Source organism: Dipodomys merriami, unplaced genomic scaffold (assembly GCF_024711535.1).
Source record: "Dipodomys merriami isolate MVZ:Mamm:240054 unplaced genomic scaffold, mDipMer1.0.p SCAF_3, whole genome shotgun sequence".
Lineage (NCBI taxonomy): Eukaryota > Metazoa > Chordata > Mammalia > Rodentia > Heteromyidae > Dipodomys > Dipodomys merriami.
The window spans coordinates 56,564,859-56,587,991 of record NW_027204492.1 but is presented as its reverse complement, the minus strand read 5'-3'; the positions used below and the strand labels follow the sequence as shown (position 1 = coordinate 56,587,991).

Below are 23,133 nucleotides of genomic sequence, written 5' to 3'. Positions count from 1 at the left end.
ATTTTAACTTCTATTAAAAAGCAACACTTAATTTTATTAAAAACATGAAATAGGTCCTAATGCAAATGAGCTTTAATAATCTTGACAATTTCTGGTGAAATCATCACTACCAAAACTTAGTATCCAGCATATATCTTCTAAACATTTTTATTCTGTGTTATAATGTGTCACTGGTCTTGTTATCTAGGAGGTGTTCAGATGTTAACTTTTGTTTTTTATAAATAATTGCAAACAAGTGAGCAAAATAGTGGACTAACAGACCCACAAAGATTTCCAACTGAGCAGAGGCATGGCAACACATCATAATATGATTATTAAAAAGTTCAATCGAGGTTAATAGTAACATATTACTTGAGCACGTTTTTGTATTTCAAAGGAATATAACTCTCAGAAGAGGTCAGAATGTTCACAGCCTCAACTATGTTTCATTACATTGTAGATATGTGCTTGTGTGTATATGGTGTTTTGCCGCATATGGCAAGAAAGCATAGGGGCTTCCTTCCTCTCTCCACTCTCCCTTCTCCCCTCTCTTCCCTCGTTGGTCACGGGGCTTGAACTGGGGGCCTATCTGTCCTTCAGCTCAAGGCTATAGCACTCTACCACTAGAGCCACAGCACCACTTCCGGTTTTCTGGTGGTTTATTGGAGATAAGAGTCTCACGGATTTTCCTGCCCGGGCTGGCTTTGAATCGTTATCCTCAGATGTCAGCCTCTTGAGTACCTAGGGTTACAAACGTGAGCTACTGGTGCCTGGGGGACTCTACCTTTTTAATGCCATAAACATTAGGTTTTAGGGATTAAACTCCTGAATGAATTTACAGTTACAAATCCTTCTTAAACTCATAAGATTCATAACATTTTCCTCTGGAAACTCATGTTCTTATCAAATACAACATAACATTCATTCAGTCCAAGCAGTCCCAAGTTCTTAACTCTTTTCCAGCATTTAATTAAAAAACCCAAAGCTTTGTCTGAGCCTTAAGGCCAAGTTCTTACAGTGATGAGTCTGTAGATACACAAAAATCAAGTACCATTATTTCCAAGAACTAGCACAGGATGAACACTCTAGTACCAATAAGTAGAAATAGGCAAGGAGAATGGTGTAATTAGCCCACAACAAGACCACAATTCAGGAAGGCAAATGTTACACCCCACAAACTCAATGTCTGACTGCTTTGCACACTTGAAACTTTCCAGGATTCAGCCTCTACTTTACTTCACAGTTTCAAGTACCCTCCTTGCTGTTCTCCCAACCTGACACTTCATAATTGTGGCTTTATTTTCTGATGTCTTCATGTGAGTCCTGCCCCTGATGCTCCACTAGGTATTGGCCTGATGGGGACTCTGCTGTAGATCCAACCTTCACATTTCTGACAAGCACAATCCCTTTTTGCAGTGACCCCTCCCCAAAAGGGACACCAAGGTAAATTTCTGCCTGTCCTCCTAGGCTTTCCTTTGAAATCTGGGTGGAAGCCCATGTGACCTCATAACTGTTATTTTGTATCCCTCTAAGATAGCATCATTTGGCATTATCCAAATGAGCTGCATTTGGGTCTTTTCCAAACATAACTGTAGCTGGAGAGTTTTGATGGCAAGCTGACTAGTCCTGTGGCTTTTTCCTTGAAAGAATTACTCTCTGGAAGATTACTGAGGTACCCTCAAGACACCTTCCTTATTGTCCAAATGCAATGCATTTACCTTCTTTTTATCTGATCAAATCTCTTTAACCAGCAATTGCAAAGCTTTCCTCAGTCATTCCCTTAGATTTCTTTTTGAAATTAGGGGCCTTGCACTTGCTAGGCTTACTTGCTAACAGCTGGCCCTCTACCACTTGAAGAACAGCTCTGGCCCAGCTTTAATTTTTTTTTTTTTTTTTTTGCGGTTAATTGTGGATGGATTCTCATGGGCTTTTCTGCCTATGCTAGCTTCAAACATCAATCCTCCAGATTCTCAGCTTCCTAAGTAGCTAGAATTATAGAATTAGTTGGGCTCCATATACATAATATATGTGTGTGTATTTATATAAAATTGTTTATATTTAAAATTTATTTATAATATACATATAGTATTTATATAATATACAGTATGTAATATATGACACATTATATGCTATATACCTTAAATGTTTATGTTACATACATTATATTATACATGTTCAACTATATAATATATTATACATAATATTTATTATGTACATTATATGTATGTTATATGTAATTATCTATATTATATATTATACACAATATTTTGGCCAAGTCTAATTTTTACTGTTTCTATGTTGAGTTCTATCTTCAACTCATTCCTTTGCTTTCTCTTTTGTCTTCAAGCTGTTTAAAGTAGCAATGCAACAACAATGCTTTCTTGCCTTGAAATCTCTCCCACTAGATAAAGTATTCTATTACTTTTAATTTCAGCCTTTGAGAAAAATCTCAGGACAAGGCACAAGGAGCTCCAAATCTTCTACAATCTAACAAGGATGACCTTCACTCCATTTCCCAAGAGAATTCTCACTTCAATTGGAAACCTCAACAGCATGGCTTTTACTGTATACATTTGTATTACCATTCTGATCATCATAGTCCTAACCAAAATTGTCTTCAATGCTGTGCATAAGACATTCCAGGTTTTCTCTAGGGTCTTTCTCAAAATTCTTCCAACTTCCTTATGTTAACCAATTCTGAAGTCTCCAACCCCAATAATAATTTTCTTTTTTTTTTTTCTTTTTTTTTTTAATTGTATTTTATTTTATTTGAGAACATACTGTACAGGGGGGCTACAATTACATGGGCAGGATAATGCATACATTTCTTACCAAGCATTGCAGCCTCCTCCTTTGTTTACCCTTCACTTCCCTTCCCCGCCTCCCCCATAATTGGGTGGGGGGAGGGGGGTAAAATTGGGTGGGGGGAGGGGGGAGGCGGGGAAGAATAATTTTCTTTATAAGGAGAAAAAAAAGTCCATTTAGCTCATAGTTTTGGATCCTGCAAGCCCAAACAGCATGGCAAAGAATTGGGCTGCACCACAGCATGGTGGTTAAAGGTTCTTTTCATGTGCAGTTTTTGGTACTAGAATTAGGATTCAGAGCTTCATGATTTCTAGGCAGGTGCTCTACTTCTTAAACCATGCCTCTGTAATTTTACTCTAGTTATGTTTAATATAGAGCCATCCTATAGGCTGTGACCAGCCTATGTATGATCTTATATGCTGTGTACTTTCTGCAGTTTTCATGAAATAATTACACTACCATGTCCATCTTTTTTTCTGTTAAGATAGGGTCTTGTAGTCTGGGAAGATGGCTCACTGGTAGAGTGCTTGCCTTCCATGCATGAGGCCCTGGGTTTGATTCCTCAGCACCACATAAGCAGAAAAAGCCAGAAGTGGTGCTGTGGCTCTACTGGTAGAGTGCAAGCTTTGAGCTGAAGAGCAGAGGGACAGCGCCCAGGCCCAGAGTTCAGGCCCCCGACCGACTCACACACAAAAAAGACAGGGTCTTGTGAATTTTTTCCTGGACTGGTTTTGAATCCTGATCCTTCTGGTCTCCATCACCCAAATAGCTAGAATTACTGGAATAAGCTACCGGCACATGGCTTATTTGCATTTTAATAATACAAGTCAACACACACTCATAAGGTAAGATAATATTGAACATATTACAAGATAGATGAAAATGCACATTTTGTTATGATTTATACCTTTTTTTGGGGGGGCAATCTTGAGGATTGAAGTCAGGGCCTCCACAATTTTCATGAGCTTTTTTTTTTTTTTTTTTTTGCTCTAGACTTTTGCTTTGCTCCTTGAGCCACAGCTCCACTTCCTGCTTTTTGGTGGTTAATTGAAGATAAGAGTCTCACAGACTTTCCTGTGTGGGCTGGCTTTGAACCACTATTCTCAGATCTCAGCATCCTGAGTAGCTAGGATTATAGGCATTAGCTACCAGTGCCAGGTGTGTTTTTTCATTTTTTTCATATATATTTTTATTGTAAAAATACTGTACAGAGGGGTTACAGTTACATGAGTAGGGTAATGAGTACATTTCTTATTGAGCATTGTTACCTCCTCCTTTGTTTTTCCCCTACAATCCTTTCCCTCCCCACCTCCCCAGCTTCTCCCTCCCCCTCGAAATTGTAAGGTTCTTTTTCCACATAGTGTCTTGTGCATCTCATTGTTACAGTGGGTCAACTTGTATCCTTATTTAAGCATTTTGTTATATCCCTTCCCCTGCCCAAATTGTAAAAATGTATATACAAGGTGCAGGACACCGGAATCAAATACAGTGTAAACAGGGGTTATACCATGGGGGAAGAACATACAAAAGAAACAAAAGAAACACATAGTACATAGCAAACAATAAAAACCACTTGTGTCCCTGTCTTGGGGTTCATTTTGTTTATCATCATCTTATCTGGTCATATGTTCATAGCTTTTGAACTTTTCTGCTTGTCATAGACATATACTAGTTATTGCAAATAAGGGAAACCATGTTTCTTTGGGCTTGGCTTACTTCACTTAATATAATTTTTTTCCAAGTCTTTCCATTACCTAATAAATGGAGCAATGCCATTCTTTCTGATGGAGGCATAGAATTCCATTGTGTGTATATGTATGTATATATATTATATATAATATTATATATAATATATATATGTGTGTATATATATATATATATATATATATATATATATATAAACACACACACACCACATTTTCTTGATCCATTCATCTACTGAAGGGCATCTGGGTTGGTTCCATATCTTAGGTATGGTGAATAATGCTGCGATAAACATGATTGTGCTGATAGATTTGGTATGACCTTGTTTGTGATCATTTGGGTAAATGCCCCAAAATGGGATTGCTAGGTCATAGCGGAGCTCTATGTGTATTCTTTTGAGGAACCTCCCTACTTCTTTCCAAAGTGGTGAACAAGTTTACAATCCCTTCAACAATATAGTAGGGTTCCCTTTTGGCCACATCTCCTCCAGCATCTGTTGTTATTAGATTTCTTGATTGTAGCCATTCTAACTGTGGTGAGTTGGAATCTCAATGTTGTCTTGATTTGCATTTCTTTTATGACTAGAGAAGTTGAACATTTCTTCATGTGTCTATTGGCCATTCTTGTTTCCTCTTCAGAGAAGTCTCTTTAAGTCTTTAGCCCATTTATTAATCTGGCAGTTGTTTCTTTGAGGATTTGTTGTTGGAGGATCTAATTTTTTGAATTCTAAGTTTATTTTAGATGTGAGACCCTTGTCCATTGTATGGCTAGTGAAAATCTTCTCCCAGTCCGTGGTCTTCCTATTGATCTTGGTAGCTATGTCCTCTGCCATTCAGAAACTCTGCAGTTTCATACAATCCCATTTGTCCAACCTTTCTTTGATATGTTGTTTTTCTCGGTCTATATTCAGAAATTTTCAGCCTGTGCTAAGGAGCCCTAGAGTTTCTCCTATTCCTTCCTGTAATGTTTTCAGGGAGTCTGCTTTTCTTTCAATGTCTTTGATCCATTTGGAGTTGATTCTGGTGCAGGGTGATATATATGGATCTAGCTTTAGTTTTCTACAGGTGTTTAACCAATTTTTCCAGCACCATTTACTGAAAAAGCTGTCTTTCTTCCATTCTATTTCTAGGAAGAAGTGGCATAGGAGACAATTGAAATTGTCTGGAGTTAGTTTCTTTTTAAATTTTACACATTTTTGTACTACTAAAATTAAATATAGGGCCTTGCACTTGCTAGATAAACACTCTACCTCTTGAAAACAGTAACTTTCTTGCTAAATTGTAACCTCATGTGTTTATATTAAAGACATAAAAATCTACTGTGTATGATGAAGTTATAACTTATATGTAACTCCACTTAGAATATTATGTTGTGTTCAGGTTACTCTATATATTTAAAACATATATGGCATTTGGAAAAGAGAATTAGATTGACCTCCACACTAACTACAAGATATGAGCTGTGAAGAGAGGATAGAATTCTGTTTCCATACCTTTTGAAGGGCAAAGGTTGAAAAAAAATCTAATTGAAAATAACATGGACCCACTTGTGTACAGTTAGATGATACCAGCCCCCCTTTTTTGAACATTACAGTTTATTGTAGAAGATTTGTGTATGCTTTAATAGAAAAGAAACCTGGTAAAACCTACACTTGAACTTCTTTGTTTTTAAAGTCCCTCTTTACCTGACATTCATAGAGAATGATGCTCTGATGATTTCCTTTGTGAAGTAACAAGTCTGAAGGATTTTTACAGCTTTTTCTGAAACAGAAAGGATATGCTTTTTAGCTGATTACCACTAATAGGTCATAGAATAAAACCTGATGAATCTGAGGGGAAAAATAAGTATGGTTCTTTAGTGTCCATTCCTGTAACATATCTACTGACTTCTCAGAGTATTTGAACTTACTTGTATTGTAGACAGGTTGGCAACAACTTAGGGATCAGGTAATTATTTGATGAATTAGGAAGGTCAATTTATTTAACCTGGTTTTGTAAAGAAGGATACTGGAGTGTAGAGAAGGAAAATAATTTGCTCATAGCTAGTTCGTTATGTACTTGGTACTACTAGTAATCCATGTGTCCTTTTGCCTCCCTTAGTCAATGTTTCTTCCATAGTTGGTTATTATAGAAAACTCATCCAATAACATGGTTTCTGGAACTTGTAAGATAATTTTTCATGTGAACAAAGTTATAAGCTTAGAATTTGCCTTCCTTCTATTTTGTATTTGGTCTTCATGGTAAGCTCTAAGTCATTTAAATGTAGGTTTTAGCCTTCCTTTTCATGTGTCCTTTCTGTATCATGTTGATCTCTGCCTTCCTGGAATAACCTACTCCTTATGACCAAAGTACTTTTTTTTTTTTTTAACATTTTATTCTATGTACCCTGTCACTTTCTCTTCCTAAAATATTGTTCTCTTCTTCCAGGATTTGTTCTTCAATCTTTATCTTTCAAGACCCCAATCTAATCTTTCAAGAACTAAATCCAATTTCCCCTCCTCCATAATAGTTACTTCACTCAGCACTTAGGGTAAAAGTTATTCATTCATCTTCTAAATCCTTATAAAACCTACTTATGTCATCTGTGACATCAACATTCACTAATTAGATATATTTGAATGTGATTTGCCAAGACATTCACTAATAAGATATATTTGAATATGATTTGCCCAGCACTCACAGATTTTCCATGTAACATTCTCTGACCAAGATTTCTTTCCCCCTCCTTTTTAGCGTATAATATTCTTGATGTCAGGGACTGTTGTTATAGTTGTCTGTGTTTTTCATAGCCCCAGCACATAGCCTTTCTTATATAGTTGTGATCAGTAAGCACTTGTAGAAAAATATTCAATGAAGAAGGTGCTATGATAGGGTAAGGAGATACGTATGCAAACTGTTAGCCCATCAGCACAAGAAGAACACATCCAGGCCAAAGATTCATTTGATCAGAAACTGCTTTGATCGTTTCCATTGGCAGCAAGACTAAACTGCATAGGACTCACAGAATAATTGATTGGCAATCGAAATTATTTTCTTAGAAACAGCTTAGCTGAATCTTGTTTGCACAAGTGTCAGCTTTTCAACTATCCCTTATGCATCATTAGAACAGTAGGCCATAAATAAAAACAAGTTATGGAATAATTATTAAAATAAATGTTAGAAGATTATTTCATTGCTAACTTAATGATAAATCTCTTTTTGGACAATCAATAATTTAATTTGTAGCTGGGCACTGGTGGCTCATGCCTATAATCCTATCTACTCAGGAGGCTGAGATCTGAGGATAGTAGTTCAAAGCCAGCCCAGGCAGAAAAGTCTGTGAGACTCTTATCTCCAATTAACCACTAGAAAACCGCTCAAGCAGTAGAGCACTCAGATTGAGCTGAAGAGCTCAGGGATAGCGCCTAGGCCCAGAGATCAAGCACCATGACTGACAAAAAAAAAATTGTAATCCTGCTTGAAAGGAGTTCTTTCATCCTCAAGATGTTGATTCTTTGCTTAACTGGTACCCAATTATTGTATATACATTTATCTGAATTGGGGAAGTGAAGGGGAACAACAGATGGTGAGACAAAGGACAAGGGGAACCAATATAACAGCAATATTCACAAGACAATATGTTGAAAATGATCTGTACATTTGGGGGGGGGTTTGGGGGAAGGAAAGTAGGAGAAAAATGAGGGGAAATGAGGGGGGTTAACAAGTTCAAAAAGAAATGTACTTACTACCTTATGTAACTGGAAACCTGTACATCACCTTGACAATAAAAAAATAACAAAATTTATCTAGGAAAAAGTATGTAGAGAAAAGGCTTTTCAGTTACATGAACAAGGTAATGAGTACATTTCTTATCAAGCATTGTTGTCTCCTCCTTTGTTTTCCTCCTACCATCCCTTCTCTCCCATCTCCACAACTACACTCCCCACCCCCCAAACCCTGCTTAAATTATGAAGTTTGTTTTTGACATAGGCTTGTACATCCTTCCTCTGTATAGCATTCTCACAATAAAAAACATACATAAAAAAGTAAACCTAATGTATTCAGGGCTCTCAGGATGTCACAGAATCTCTAAGACCAGAAAATTAGGTTTGGTAGCCATATAATTAGTAACAACCAAACCTAGGGCAAGTGTCAAATATTTGGCAACCATATTATTGACTCCAACTACCCTCAGTAGGAAAAAGCCTATTGATAAACATGACACTCTTCTGTAGTGTCGTCACTGAATATTAGCCCTACCCAAATCAAACCCCCAAAGCAGTCCAGTCAGGAGACTGTATTAGTCAGTTTTCTTATGTAATAAATGATTCTGTATCCACAACAATGAAAAAAAGAAAAGGGTTTTCAGTTAGATCCATATAGATAAATATCACCAAGAAGTAGAAGGGCACCAAATCAAACTGAAAACACTTCATTCTCAATAGAGAAACACACATACAAGTGGGTCAACAATGCATGCAAAATAGTAGCTTTATACTAGTTAATGCTGAGGAAATGCTTTTGTAACTAGGAGAATATATTGGTAAGATGATATTACCATTTAAAGGTGACATTTTGTACATGTAAATGAAGGTAGAGTCTTACAAAAGCTAATCTTTTGCAGTTTTAAGTATGTTACTTATAAATGCTCAGGAATATACTTTTAGTGTTATTTTAAAAAAGTGGTCCTTGTCAAGGATTATTGTAGGGATACACATGAAGGATTTAACAGGCATTTAAAACAGTAATCCTTTTCATTCCCACTCTGCCCACCCAGTAACACATGAAGAGGCAGTTAAGGCCATGCTTCCTTTGCTCTGACCCTGCTTGACACAGTCTTCCTCTGCAAGAATAAACCATATAGGATTCCTTGAATAATCGATTGGCAAAAGAACTTATTTCTTAGGAACAGATTAGATGAATTGTGTTTTCACGTGTCAGTACTTTATATATCATTTAGGTTATAGTAGACAAATAAGGAAAATGTTAGGAAAAAGCTAAGAGATAATTATTAAAATAAATTTTAGGATAATGTTGGGCTAATAACAAATGTTATAGTGAACCTATCTATTTTTAAAAATTATTATTATTATTATAGAGGTAATGTACAGAGGGATTGCATTTACATGAAACAATTAATGAGTACATTTGTTTTTGTACAGTGTCTTCTGGTCCCTCATTCATATCCATGTCTTTAACCCAACATCAATTCAGTACCTTTGTTGCCATCAACTAAATTTATGCTTGTAAAGATTCTGATAATCAGTAAATATGTATTCAAAATCTAAAACATCAATTCTGTCATTTAAACCATGTTCCATGGTCATTAAGTCAGTGCTACATTGTAGCTATAGATTTATAAAAGTTGCTTTATGAAAAGAAGCTTGAAGATGCTACAAGGATGATCATATCTAAGTTTATAGTGTCTCTTTACAAGACTTAATATTTACTTGATTTGAAAAATACAGATTGATGACTGTTAAATGTTAAGATCAGTGTACTGTAACATGTAAAAGTAAGAGTAAACAAAAAATCTAACTTGTTGTTTCATGAAGATTCCTTTTTCATAGGGAAGATAGACCTAAAAGTAATTACACATTGTATTAAGTGTTAGGCAGGAAATATCCATCTAACCCATCAGTTCAGACTTGGTGTTTGACATTGAGTTCTTCATATACGGGGTCAATTCAGCTATAAGAAACGAATTAAAGTTTGGTTTAGTTATACTTCAAAACTTGAAAAATAGTGGCCATAAAAATTTCAATTTGGTCAAGAGAGATGCCATGAATTCGGTCATGGGAATTGTAGGAATTGTGGGGGACACTACAGTGAATGTTTGCTTATTTATTCCATATAGTATACAGAGTATGGATGTATATAGAATTACTATTATCAGGTATTTCTTTTCTAATTTTAAAAAGAGAATCTTATAATTCAAATTTTCTGCAAAATGTCTAGATTTTCAAAGCTCTGAGTAGTATTAACAAGATATATTAAGCAGGACTGGTTTTTCAGGTTGCAGGTTCTATTTTAAAAGCAGTATAGTGAAGAAAGAACACTGGCCTAGAGATCAAAGGAGCTACAAATCTTGTTTCTTGTTAAATACATATGCAATTTCTATTCACCTTTATGTCCTCATGAGGATAAAGCCAATATGATAGCCTGTGGAAGGAAAGTTCAAAAATGGATTCCCCAATAACCAGTCAAGGAAGCCTGGTAACATATTTAGGAATAATAAGAATAATAGCTGTGAATTAGGTGTCGATTTCTTCTCCCCCCAAACTTTTATGTTTTCTTCAGAAAATGTCACATACCTTATATGTATGTAGAAGAATCACTAGTACTACAACTGTCATCTTCCACAGGCTGGGAAGGCTACCTTTGAACCACAGCATTGATCACTGAGAGAGGCCCTGAGACCCTGGACACAGGGAAGCTTGTTTGTAAACTCCTGATAAGAAATAGCTTTGCCCCTCCCCCAATTCCACAAATGTATATACAAGATGCAGGGTACAAAAATCAAATACAGTAACAACAGGGGATATACAATAGGGAAAAGAACATACAAAGGAAACAAAATAATCACATAATCACATAGTGCATTAGAAACAACAACAAAGAAAGACCTATTGTGCCCTTATCTTGGGGTTTATTTCATTTAGCATCATCTTATATGGTCATATGTACATAGCTTTTGAGCTTTTCTGCTCATCTGATGAAATTATCCTAGACATATACTAATTATGGAAAATGAGGGAAACCATGGGACCTATATTTCTTTGGTGTCATTCTTTCTGATGGAATCATGGAATTCTTATACACACACACACACACACACACACACACACACACACACACACACACACATCACATTATCTTGATCCATTCATCTACTGAGGGGAATAAAAAAATGCTGAAACAAGGACACAGGATGACCCATTTCAACAATGATACCCACCCACAAGACAGTATACTGGAAATTAACTTTACAACTTCTGGGGGTGGGGGGGGGCAAGGAGTGAGGGAGGTGGGGGAAAGAAGGGATAGTGGGAGAACAACAAGGGAAGGGGGTAATAAATGCTCAACAAGAAATGTACTCATTGCATTGATTATGTAACTGTAACCCCTCTGTGCAGCACCTTTACAATAAAATAAAATTACAAAATAAAAAAGAAACACCTTTGCCTTGATGCTGGTGTGATTCATCCCTTAGCGGTTTAAAGTTCTTGTCACACTTTGTCTCAACTACCTTTCTCTCTCCTCGAGCACGTGCTTGGAACTTTGCCACCTCCCTCTTCTTCAGGAGTCAGTAGAATTTGAATATTAACTTACTGTGTTGTGTTGGATAGCAAAATTTCAATTTGTCTTCAAACAGTTTGCATGAATTTTGAAGTGGAATATACATTGTGGCATTTAATCCTGTCCTATGCATTTCATATGATGTTTTGTTATATTACTATATGTAATTCTGTAGTGTATTAGATTTCAAAAGTGAGAATCTGTATCTGAATCTTATATAAAATTAACTCCAGGTGAGCACATTGAGTAGCAGTCACTATCATTAATTTTTCGAACTCTGCACTGACACGCCAAAAGTTGGTAGAATCAAAGTATGAAAACTTATCAGTGGTACAGAGTAAAATTGATCTTGACTAAATCAAAACACATCCTTAGGTTTTGGAGCACATTGGAATCACTTTCTAGTCATAAAGTTTGCATAGAGAAAGAACTCTACAGTAACTTTAATCAGTGTTCTAATAGTGATGATGGTTGAAGGTGGTAAAGGGTTGAGAGAGCCCCTATTACAGCCATATCTCACAGGAACTTGGCTGATAATAGCTCTATTGTCAGTAGAATATGTTGCTATACTATCTGATTCAGTGTTTAAATTACTGGATCAAAATATTTCTGTCAGTGATTTTTGTATAAATACTGTTATGAGTATATTTTAGTCATGAAGAATTTCAGGAACCTTGCTTATGACTATAGTTTCACACCCAGACTTGAGAATAGTGTGGGACACTAAATTGGAGCTTTAGTAGACAAAGAAAAATCTGAGTAGGTATGAAATATTCTTGGCCAGTTCCACAGAATCCATAACTTTTTTCACATTGTATTATTATATAATGAGCTGAGTTGCTAGTAGCATCTTGTGAAGCTTGATCAAAAATTTCCAAAATGTTGATTATTTGGCAAAGAAAGAAACCTATAATAAATCAGTTGACATCACTAAAGAACAAATTTAGAATATACATATCAAATTTTATTTTTCCTATCCTAGCTGTGGGTTGAAAACATTTGGGAAAAATAGTGTCTGCAGACACTCTACAGACTTTTATCAATATTTCCTAAATAATACATTATAGCCATACTTACAAAGCATTTATATTGCATTGGGTATTGTAAGTAATTTGGAGATGACTTTAAGTGTCTAAAAAATGTACATATTTGCAAATTCTATGCTAGTTTATGTAAGAAATTATATATGTACAGATTTTGGTATAGGGGACTGGATAAAATCCTGCACAGTTACTATATGTGTACTTAACTTGTAGACCCAAAGCCCTAGAACTATAGCTTGAATGAAGAATAAAATTTGTTTTTGATATTAGACAAATGAGAGCATGTCAAATATTATTGTAAGCCCTTAATTTTCTAAGAACTTTTAAGTCTTTAATGAAAAGACAGTTAAATCATGGGCTTTTATATATTTATCAGAGAGTATTAATCACAATATTTCAGAAGTCAGTAATTTCACAATGTAAGTTCAGGTAGTCTATGGAGCCTATATCATAGGAAACGTTTATTTGGCATTTATGAGTATAATATACTCATTCAAAGAGACTGAATGAGTCATATGTATGCCCAAATCAAATATTTCTGACAGTGAAGTAACAGAGCTAAAAACTGGTAAAAATGGGTCACTTTTCCTCCTACTTTCTTTTCCCAACACCCCTAAGATATGTTTGAATTTGTTATTTATTTAGGGTCCTTTCTCTAGACCTTTGAAGCAGGGAGGTGGTTGTGCTTCAAAACCAAACAAAAATAAAAAAATAATAAACAAACATGATTCATAACAAAAAAATCATTGTAAGAAAATATTATATGTATATTTTCAGTGAGAGTTATAGAACATTGTTATTATGTTGATATTTAGAAATGTATCAAGACTCAAAAAGCCACATTATAGTTCATATATATAGTGTGCATGCTGATCCTTGTGCTTGAACAAGGACTTGGAGGCTGTCCCCGAGCTTCTTTTGATCAAGGCTAGTGCTTTTCCACATGTACAGAACTCCAATTCTGGATTTTGGTGGTAGTTTATTGGAGTTAAGAGTCTCACAGACTTTTCTGACCCAGTTGGCTTTGAACCACAATCTTCAGATCTCAGCCTCCTGAATAGCTAAGATTTAGGTGGTGCTATAGACACCTGGCTAGTTCTTCTAATTTTTTAAACAGTCAGTTTACATTTTGTTACTCTTCATTAATGCGTTTGAGAACACTGTATTGACTACACAACTGGAAAGAATGGTTGCTTTATTGAACAAGCTGATTTTGTGGGTTTTGATTGATCTCTTTCATATGTGTTGAATTTTTTTGTGTGTATAATTCTGTGTGTGTGTGTGTGTGTGTGTGTGTGTGTGTGTGTGTGTGTGTGTGTGTGTGTGAATGTGTAACCCTTATGGGGAAGATATAAGATAGTTCAGTATTGTTCTAGATATAAGTAAGGAGCTGTATGATTAATGGCTCTGTGTTTGGGAAATTAGTCAAATGAAAAATGAGAAAAAATGAGAAGTTTTATCCTCCTCCAAGGTATTGGAATACCCAATGGGATGGGAAGAAAGGCCCCTGAGAGAAAGGGAAAAGACAATATTGTTGAATCGTTTTTGGGGGGAATTGTTACGACCCGAGGCCATTTTGTTCAACAGAAATCTATAACCTATTTCCCTGCTTTCATTTAGAGAAAAGCCTTAAATCACATGACATTTCACATTATTCCTTACTCAATGGGGATTAGGCCAGAAATATAACAGTATCCATACATTAAAACACTATCTGATAGGAATTCAGGCTTTCCTATCTTCTTTGTCTCTTCCCTGCTGGTATTTCATTGTGTGTTATCTATCTAAAATTTCTGCAGTATTTAAGAAGCTTTTTTTGTGAAATAAAATAAAGACGATTAATTGGAAGTTCACTAACCAAAACTCTCAATTAACCAGTTTTATTTATTTTTTGCTACACTCTCCTTTTAGAAGGAAGAGGCAAATGACAAGAAAACAAGCTGTTAACAGGTATTTATGTATTTATTTTTTAAAAATCAACTTTCTGGGAATGTCCTGGAACCTGTACAGATTCTGCCCAACTTCCACAATTTTCCTTTCTAGAATATATTTGCTGTTGTAAGAAAGGGGAGCCATTTACATGTTTCAGCAGAAAATGTGCCATCTTGCTTAATCTTTTGTTAATGATAATAAATAAAATGAAATTAAAACGTAATTAGTACTGGTTCTTCTATTTGAGGGTTGTAGTATACTGGGTACTCTATAGTTTCACTGTTTTAACTATTGGTCGTTTCCATTACCTTGGAATTGTTGCCAGGGTAATAGAGTGGGGAGATGACTCATAGCCACAGGGAACAACTGCTTTCTGGTTTAGTAAAGTAGAAGTTAGAAAAAAAGTGTAAATTGATGGGGGTTGATTGAGAATCATTGGCATAAAAACCATGACACTTATGTCATGTAAAATTATGGGAAGATAATTGAGATGGCCTCCCACCCCTTGGTGTGGAATGCTTAGGAAGGTACATTCACTTTTGCAGGCCGCACAGGCTATTAAGTGTGCTATAGCAACAAATGGAAGAAACTGGAGTTACTAATCCAAGTTGGTCTAATCCTCAGGCACAGGAGCATTTTGTAGGCAAGTAAGTAGATCTAAAATATTTTGAAATTTTTTTGCTTCCTCATATTTAAAAAATATATTTAAAAAATATATGGACATCATGGTTTACATTTGAAACATCAGATCAGTTGCAGTCTTGAGATTTCACCTTACTTTGGACTTCCTACTTGTCAGTTTGTAATGGGGAAACAGTGAATAGTTCACTCCAAAACAAGAGGGAAGAAGCCTGGGATCCTAAGTATGTTTTCCTATTGCCTGGAACTAGTGTACCCTTTAATCATCCCCACATAGCTTTCTTATGTTAAATCACTTCTGAGAAAGATTTTTGCCCTTAATGCTGGTTCTGTCTATATTTTTCTACAAGAAAAGTTCCATAAGACTTTAGGTAAGATAGAGACTATGTTATGTGATTTAGCTTGCATTTTCAATATAGAAAATGGAAATCATAGTGTTTCTATTATCTGGAACATTTTCTCTCTTAAAACTAGACATTGATTTCAATGTCATGCACACTAAATAATACCCGAGCAACCTGAAGTAGTGGATGTACCTCCTTAAGGGCCAAACTTTGTATGTAACTGTGATATCAATGCTGGGGAGACTACAGCTGAGTAGACTTTATCAGGGAATGATTTGAACTGAAAATGATGGATTGGGGTTTGGGTTTAGGTTTGGATATTGTGTTTCTTATTTTGTATGAATGCCATTGGATTCAGGTCTGAACTTGGCTTTTAATTTTATTTTTCTTGTAAAATGACATGGAAATCTATGCCGGCTCGTCTCTAATTAAAATGGAACAGCAGATTATTGCTATAATAGATCCATTTCTGGGTTATCAAAACACATTAAATATATACATAGAACTTATGTTTAATGAAATATGAGAAAAACAATAGACAGTTTTTTTAAGTATATGCATTAAGTTACTCATATAAATTACACAGAAACCAGGTTTGCAAACACTAATGTCTTTGGAAGCATGTCTGGTAACAGGAACTAGTAAGGACTATGGTTAACTACAATGTGTACACACATGGTACATTGCTCCTATGTTGGAATTTAGGTTCAGTGTTGTCTTACATTTTAAGGAACTCTGAGAATGTTGAATTTTATATGGAATTCTCCAATTTGTAAATGTTCATAAATAACTTGCTAAAAATAATCAACACTGTGCAGAGAAAACAAAAGAAACCAGCCAAACAAAGAGAGAACCATCTGGGTTCTGAATCCAGCCCATGGACTGTCACTTGGCAATCTCAGCTCTAAACTATAAACTCTCAAGCTATTACAATTACCAAAAGAAATCACAGTTTATTGTAAACACACCTAAAGCTGTGATGATGGAAAATTTAAATAAAAAGTAAATAAAAAATAAGTGGAGTGCTTATAAATTATTCTTCTGCTACTCAAAATGGTGGTTACGCACTTCATGATGTTTTAATTGCATAGAACTTATTTTCCTCTTAAAGTAGTTTGAAAATTAATACAGAATTACTAATTTTTTGCTTTCCTGTGTATCAATGAGTTACAATATGAAACAGATCATTACTGCTATGCCCAACTGAGAATATTTAAGAATATTTTTGCCACGTACTATAATTAAGCTTTTTATTTAAAGGCCAATTTTGTTTGCTTTAATAGAAAGAAAGGCATGTGTATGACATGTGTTGTTTTATTTTAAACTGGCTTGCCTTTAAACAATTCCCAAACCATCTAGCTGAAATTCCTTTATTTTTACAAATGTTTAAAATAAGAAATAAGAGAAATATAAGTAGTTAGCATAACAAAACATTGAACATTTGATACACATTGGCAAAGATAAAACAGGATGGTCATCTGAGGTTTTTTTTTTTAAGGTACTGTTTAACTGATTTCAGACTTTGCTTGTTTTTCTGTCCTGACCTGGAATTTAGCGCATAATCCCACTGTGCTACAATGCTTTTGACATATGCATACCTCTTTCATCACTGGCAATTTAAAAGCACATTTGTCTTAAAAGGAAACAATTCCAATTTCAGTCTTTCTAGAAAATAAAAGGGAAGAAAAAGGAAGACACTGCCCGGACCCTGACAGTCACTAGTATCTCTGCTTTAATGACCTCTATAATTAGCTCTATAAGTCCTTAGAATAATAAATTATGGTTGTCATTTCTCATGAGAAACTGAAGAACTTTAAAAGATAAAAAGGATAGAGGGAAAAAAGAGTATAAATATCAAATTCTGCATGGATTAGAAAGATATTTGTTGACAAACTATTATAAGAGAAGATTTTACGAAGACCCATATTAAAGAAGAGTCATTGTTGAGTCATTATATGTGAATATGGGCAAAATAGTTGATTTTTACTTAAATTTGTCTACATGGTGCTTCCTTTTCTAGGTGATCACAAGTAATTTGTTATAAGAATGAAAGAAGTTTAAATATAGCATTCAAATTAATTAAACCTACTAAGTAAAATTTGACCAGGGTAGATATAAATAAGGTAATTCAATGTAAAATTTTTAGTAATAAACAGCTCTTTTTTGTGCTGTAATAGAACACTTAACATTTATTAAACATAATCTGAGGTCACTTGTCATGCTTAGTCCACTAAATAACTGAAGGTGCTTTTAGGGTCTTTGTTTTATAGATGTTGATAATGAGACAGAGTGTTGAGTGATTTGTCCAAGAAGGTACAGCCTACTGATATCAGCATGAGCATGAGAGTGGAATCAAATTTCAAATTGTATGTGCTTTAGACTTGTAGGGAACTGGACCCAGTCTTATGTCTAAAACATCATTTCATATTTATCAATTGTAGTCAGTCACATACATATATGTTCATATTTCTGTGCATACATATCTATTTATAATGCCATTTTCCACTGTCAGGAAATACATATGACAATTTTATTCTGAGGTGACTTTTGACATCATCATAGATATCATTATTTTGATAGTATTAAAATTAGGAAGAGTAATTATGACACAGTTAAAATAAAGCATGAAAAGGTGACATTCATTCAGAGCTTAATTTTAACCAAACTGCTCTTGTATAGTATTAATGATATTAATAATAACGTCCTTTCTGTTGTACTTTTCATCACAAGTAATAATGTCTTACATTTGATGTAGTCTCTTTAATATAAAAATAAAAAGTATGTTTTTATATGCAAACATTATACTGTATTTGTGATTGATTCTAAAGAATTCTTCTAAATTTGCTAATTATATTGGTTTATACCTGTAATCTCAATTACATGGGAAGCAGACATAGGAAGATCAAGGTCTGAGTCTGATCTTGGAGCATTTTCAAGATCCTGTCTCAATAATAAGGGCATGTCTCAAGTGGTAGAGCACAGCAAGTTTGAGACTGTGAGTTCAAAGACCCTTACTTTCCCCAATTAATGTAAATTGTATGATGATGTATTATACTTTTGTAATTATGTATACATTGTATTTTGATATTCATTTACATTGATATTTATATGTCTAGTTTGTTCACTTAAAATTATTGATTATAGAATTTGTGAGTATCAATTTACCGCAGTTTGATTATTCTGTCATGTGTTTACGGACATTTAGGTTTGTCCCACTCAAAAAAAGCCAAAACCATAAAAACAGAACACAGTCTTGTATCTGGTAGAACTGACCTAGGATATAAACCTAAAAGTGAAGATTTTGGTTTGTGGGTATGCACATCTCCTACTTTAATAGTTATTGCCAAACTGCTCTCCAAGTTTGTTTTGATAACACTAGGTTGTTTTGATATCTCCTACCAGTATTATAAAATAATTTTCATTTGCCTCCATTGTTGGCAGCATAGATGTTTATTGAAACTTTTATTGAAACTATACTTATTGTGCACCAATCCTAACAAGAAAATTACATTTTGTCTCTTTGTGCATACTGTTGTAACACTCTTTGCCTCAATTTAGACCACAAATCCTGACTTATTTATCTTTCTGTTTCTCTTTATTCCTTAAGCACAGTTAGGGGTGGATGGTTAGAGAGAACATGGAGTAATATCTCAGTATTTTAAGGACTAGACAGTAGCACTACAGTATTTTGAATCCATCTTCATCTTTTCCCCATCTTAAGCATTGTATTACAAATCATGGAATGTAATGAAATTACTGTACAGCCATTATTTGCTATGGATTTGCCTTTACTTTCTAGTGCATTTTATGCAAGTTTCTTATTTGGTGAAAAGAATATTACAGAATTTCAGTGCACTTAATATGTGATTTCAACAGTGTGTTTATGGTGTTGTACATAACAAAAATGGAAGGAGGATTCTGTGGTTGACTATTTCTTATATTGTATGTTTCTTTTAGATACGGTGCTGATTGTATTTTTCATTTTAAAGAGACTTTTACTTAGAAATCTGGATTATTACCCTGAGAGAAACAGAGCTTTCAGGGTTAAATATATAAATATGTTGGAAAGAACTTAGATTTACAAACTTAATACTGCAAGAGCTTTAACTAGAAAGGAAATCAGTTATAAATGAATTTAATATTTAAATGCTCAGAGTTACTCTTACTTTCATATATGCCATACATATACACATATGTACACATATATACATGCACACAGATATTTTCTCTCTAGGAAGGACACATATTTTTTTTTCAGACAAGACTTACTTTATAGTGTGGAAATTTAATCAGGCTATCCACTTTTTCACAAAAAAACTGATAATTTAAAACACATGGTATTTCCAAATTTTAAGGGAGACTCAAAGATATGTCAGAGCATTTTGAAGACACTAATTCTTGGATAATGTTTACTAAGTGACCGACAATACAATTGGCAAGACAACACTCATTCAAAACATGAATATTCTAGTTACTCAATATTTTAAAAAATTCTTACCTCCTACCTACATTTTGAAAACAATAGTATATATATATTTAACATATTGATCATTCTTCCTTTCCAAAACAAATTGAATTCCATGTACTACTACTAAGTGTGCATACATGTGTTAGTTTGATTGAAGTCTTGGCAAACAGTATTTGTTAACTTTTATCTACAAAACATCACAATCATGGACATCTTTTCCTTTACTACTGACTCTAAGAATAGCTATGCACCTTACAACAAATGCCATCTAGGTAATAATCCTATAGTACTTCTGTAGGAAATATTCCTTTTTACTATTTTTTTTAACATCTGGTTTGAACCTTGAACAAGTCATTTACATGATGTTTTCTTGGGATTACCTACATTCTTGTCCACTCTGACCTTGTAATTTTGCTCACAGTTGGAAATGTAATGCGGAGTGACTAAGATAATGTTGTTTACACAGACTTTAAGTGGAGTGACATTATAGTCAAGCAAGTGTCACATCACCCAAAGTGAAGGAAGACTTAATTACCATAATCCTGTGAATACTAAAATTTCTTAGCCATGTGTAGCATAATAATGGAATGTTCTGCATGTTATATTTGATAATGTGAGATGCAGTACATCAGGTCTCAGGCTGTGTGTTTTTTTCAAAAGGAAAGCAAAGTGGATTTCTAGAATGAAATAGACTTTTGTGAAGTGGAAGAGTTTTAATGTTCAGGTGAAGTCTGTACTTTCTTTAAAACTCTGAGGAATTGCCTAAGTAATGTGAAAATGAAGGCTATGCTAAAATATCCATAAAGTGAATGGGGTGGCAAACCATGAATTTCTCTGAAGGTTGCAGGGTAGTTTTAACTAAATGACAGAGATAGGATAAAGAGGAAGTGCTGATAACCACCTATTATTGTACGATGGAGAACAACATATCATTAATTTACAAAGAGAGTAGTGACATTTTCTAAAATTGTATAGCCCTATTCTGAAAAGTTTGTGAGTGTAACTAATTAGTTGCTAACATGGAGTTGATTCTAAGACCCAGTATGAATGCATTTGAAAAAGAAAGGCATTGTCCTTAAATTGATATGGTTTGTAATACATCTTGATGAATGGTACAAAATAATGTTAAGAAATGGGACTATTATGTCAAAATGGCCATTCATTGATTTGTAGTCCTTGAAGGAATTATGTTCCATGGCAACCTATTCTAAGGTCCTGCAGATAAATGTGAAGTACCCTAAGGACATCTTAGCTTTCTGTTTTAGGTAACAGAGTTTTCAATATGAAGAATTTGCTTCCTCAAAGTTTTCTTCCCTTCCCAGTTTGTAAGCACACCAAAGTTATGCTGTTACTTTAGATTACCATTTGGAGATTTTTTTTTTAAATCACTTTGACCATTCAGAAAGGAAAAGTAAACAAAATAGATTCATAGAAAAATACTTCAAAAAGTGAAAATCATTAAAAATGCCAAGTGTAGCTCAATCAGTAGGTTGATGTTAATGATATGTTATTAATAATTCATGAAAACATTGCTGGCCCATCTGATACATACAGTATCCCAGTATTTTAAAAATGGGTAAAAACTATTAAAACATATAAATTGTTATTTCATGTTAATAAAAATAGCCATGTTTGTAATTGGGAGAATTTCAAAAGCATTTTGAACTCATTTATCATCACAAGAGTCTTTCTGTAGAGAATATTTTTAATCAAATATATAAGTAAATTATTATTTGATCTTCATTAAGACCCTTTTTTTAAACTAGTGTAACCAAATAATACATTACTGTAATAATATACTTGGTCAACAGACCTATATTGTCATGATTATTTAAAATGAAATTAGCTTAAATTACAAAGTCTTGTTATTACATTCTCTGTGCGGTAAGATTTACAAATACCTATTAAATCATACATTGATTTATCTGACACACAAACTCTAAAGAGGATAGTGGTTTTTATTTTTGTCATGAATTGCACTTGGCAATAAAGCATATACTTAAAACATTCAAAACATTATACGGAAGGATTTAGAATACCTGCTTTAAAAAGTCCATTTAAAAGTAGTCTATCTGTTTTAACAGAATTGAAAACAAATTGCCTCTAGTCTTTATTTGTCCAGCTATCCCTCTTCAAAATTAATGTAAGGACAAGATAGTTTTTAATACAATGGACTTGATACAAAGGTTGCTGAGGCTGTGTGTGTGTGTGTGTGTGTGTGTGTGTGTGTGTGTGTGTGTGTGTGTGTGTGTGTGTGTGTGTGTGTGTGTGTGTGTGTATGTGTCTGTGTGTGAGAGAGATTCTGGAGACTAAACCTAAAGCTTCATGGATGCTAAGGGTGTGTTCACCTCTCACCCCATCCTGGTTTTCTTTTTTTTTTTTTAATAGTTTTTATTGAGATTGATTACATAAATTTCACAAATACCCCATCATGTTTTAAAAAATTGAAAATAATCATCCTATTTTAGGACAGCTACAGATTTACAGAGGACCATTGTAATGACTGTTCGGAGATGTCTCACATCACTGTATCTAGTTTCCTCTGTTGTTAATATCTTAAAATTAGCAGATCAATTGGTCACAATTAAGGAACAAATACTGATATACCATTATTAACTGAAGTATGGATTTAGTCAGCCTTCCTCAGTTTTTCCTTAGTGACCTTTACCTTTGGTAGGATGTAGGATAGGACATTACAGTTATTTGACACATCTGTTTACACCTCTTTTGAAGTTGTTTTCTTTCTTAGTTTTGAGGCATTCCAGTCAGATATTTGTAGAATTTTCCTCATTGAGGTTTGTCTAGTGCTTTTATAATTACCAAGTTCAAGTTGTATTCTGTAGGAGGAAGATCATAGAGGTAAATTGCCATTTTCTTCACATCATGTCAATATATACTATCATGGTAACTTGTTACTCTTGAGGTTGACCTTGACCATTTGG

The 23,133-nt window shown here is 34.3% G+C and overlaps 1 protein-coding gene across 1 annotated transcript in view; it reads left to right on the top strand.

Moving 5' to 3' along the window:
- The window catches only part of Dach2 (dachshund family transcription factor 2), a 579,439-nt gene that overhangs the window by 158,642 nt on the left and 397,664 nt on the right, over positions 1–23,133 (top strand). Inside the window, exon 2 of the mRNA XM_070040108.1 lies at positions 14,720–14,758. Within this exon, the coding sequence (XP_069896209.1) occupies positions 14,720–14,758 (39 nt within the window). The remainder of the gene's footprint in view (positions 1–14,719; positions 14,759–23,133) is intronic.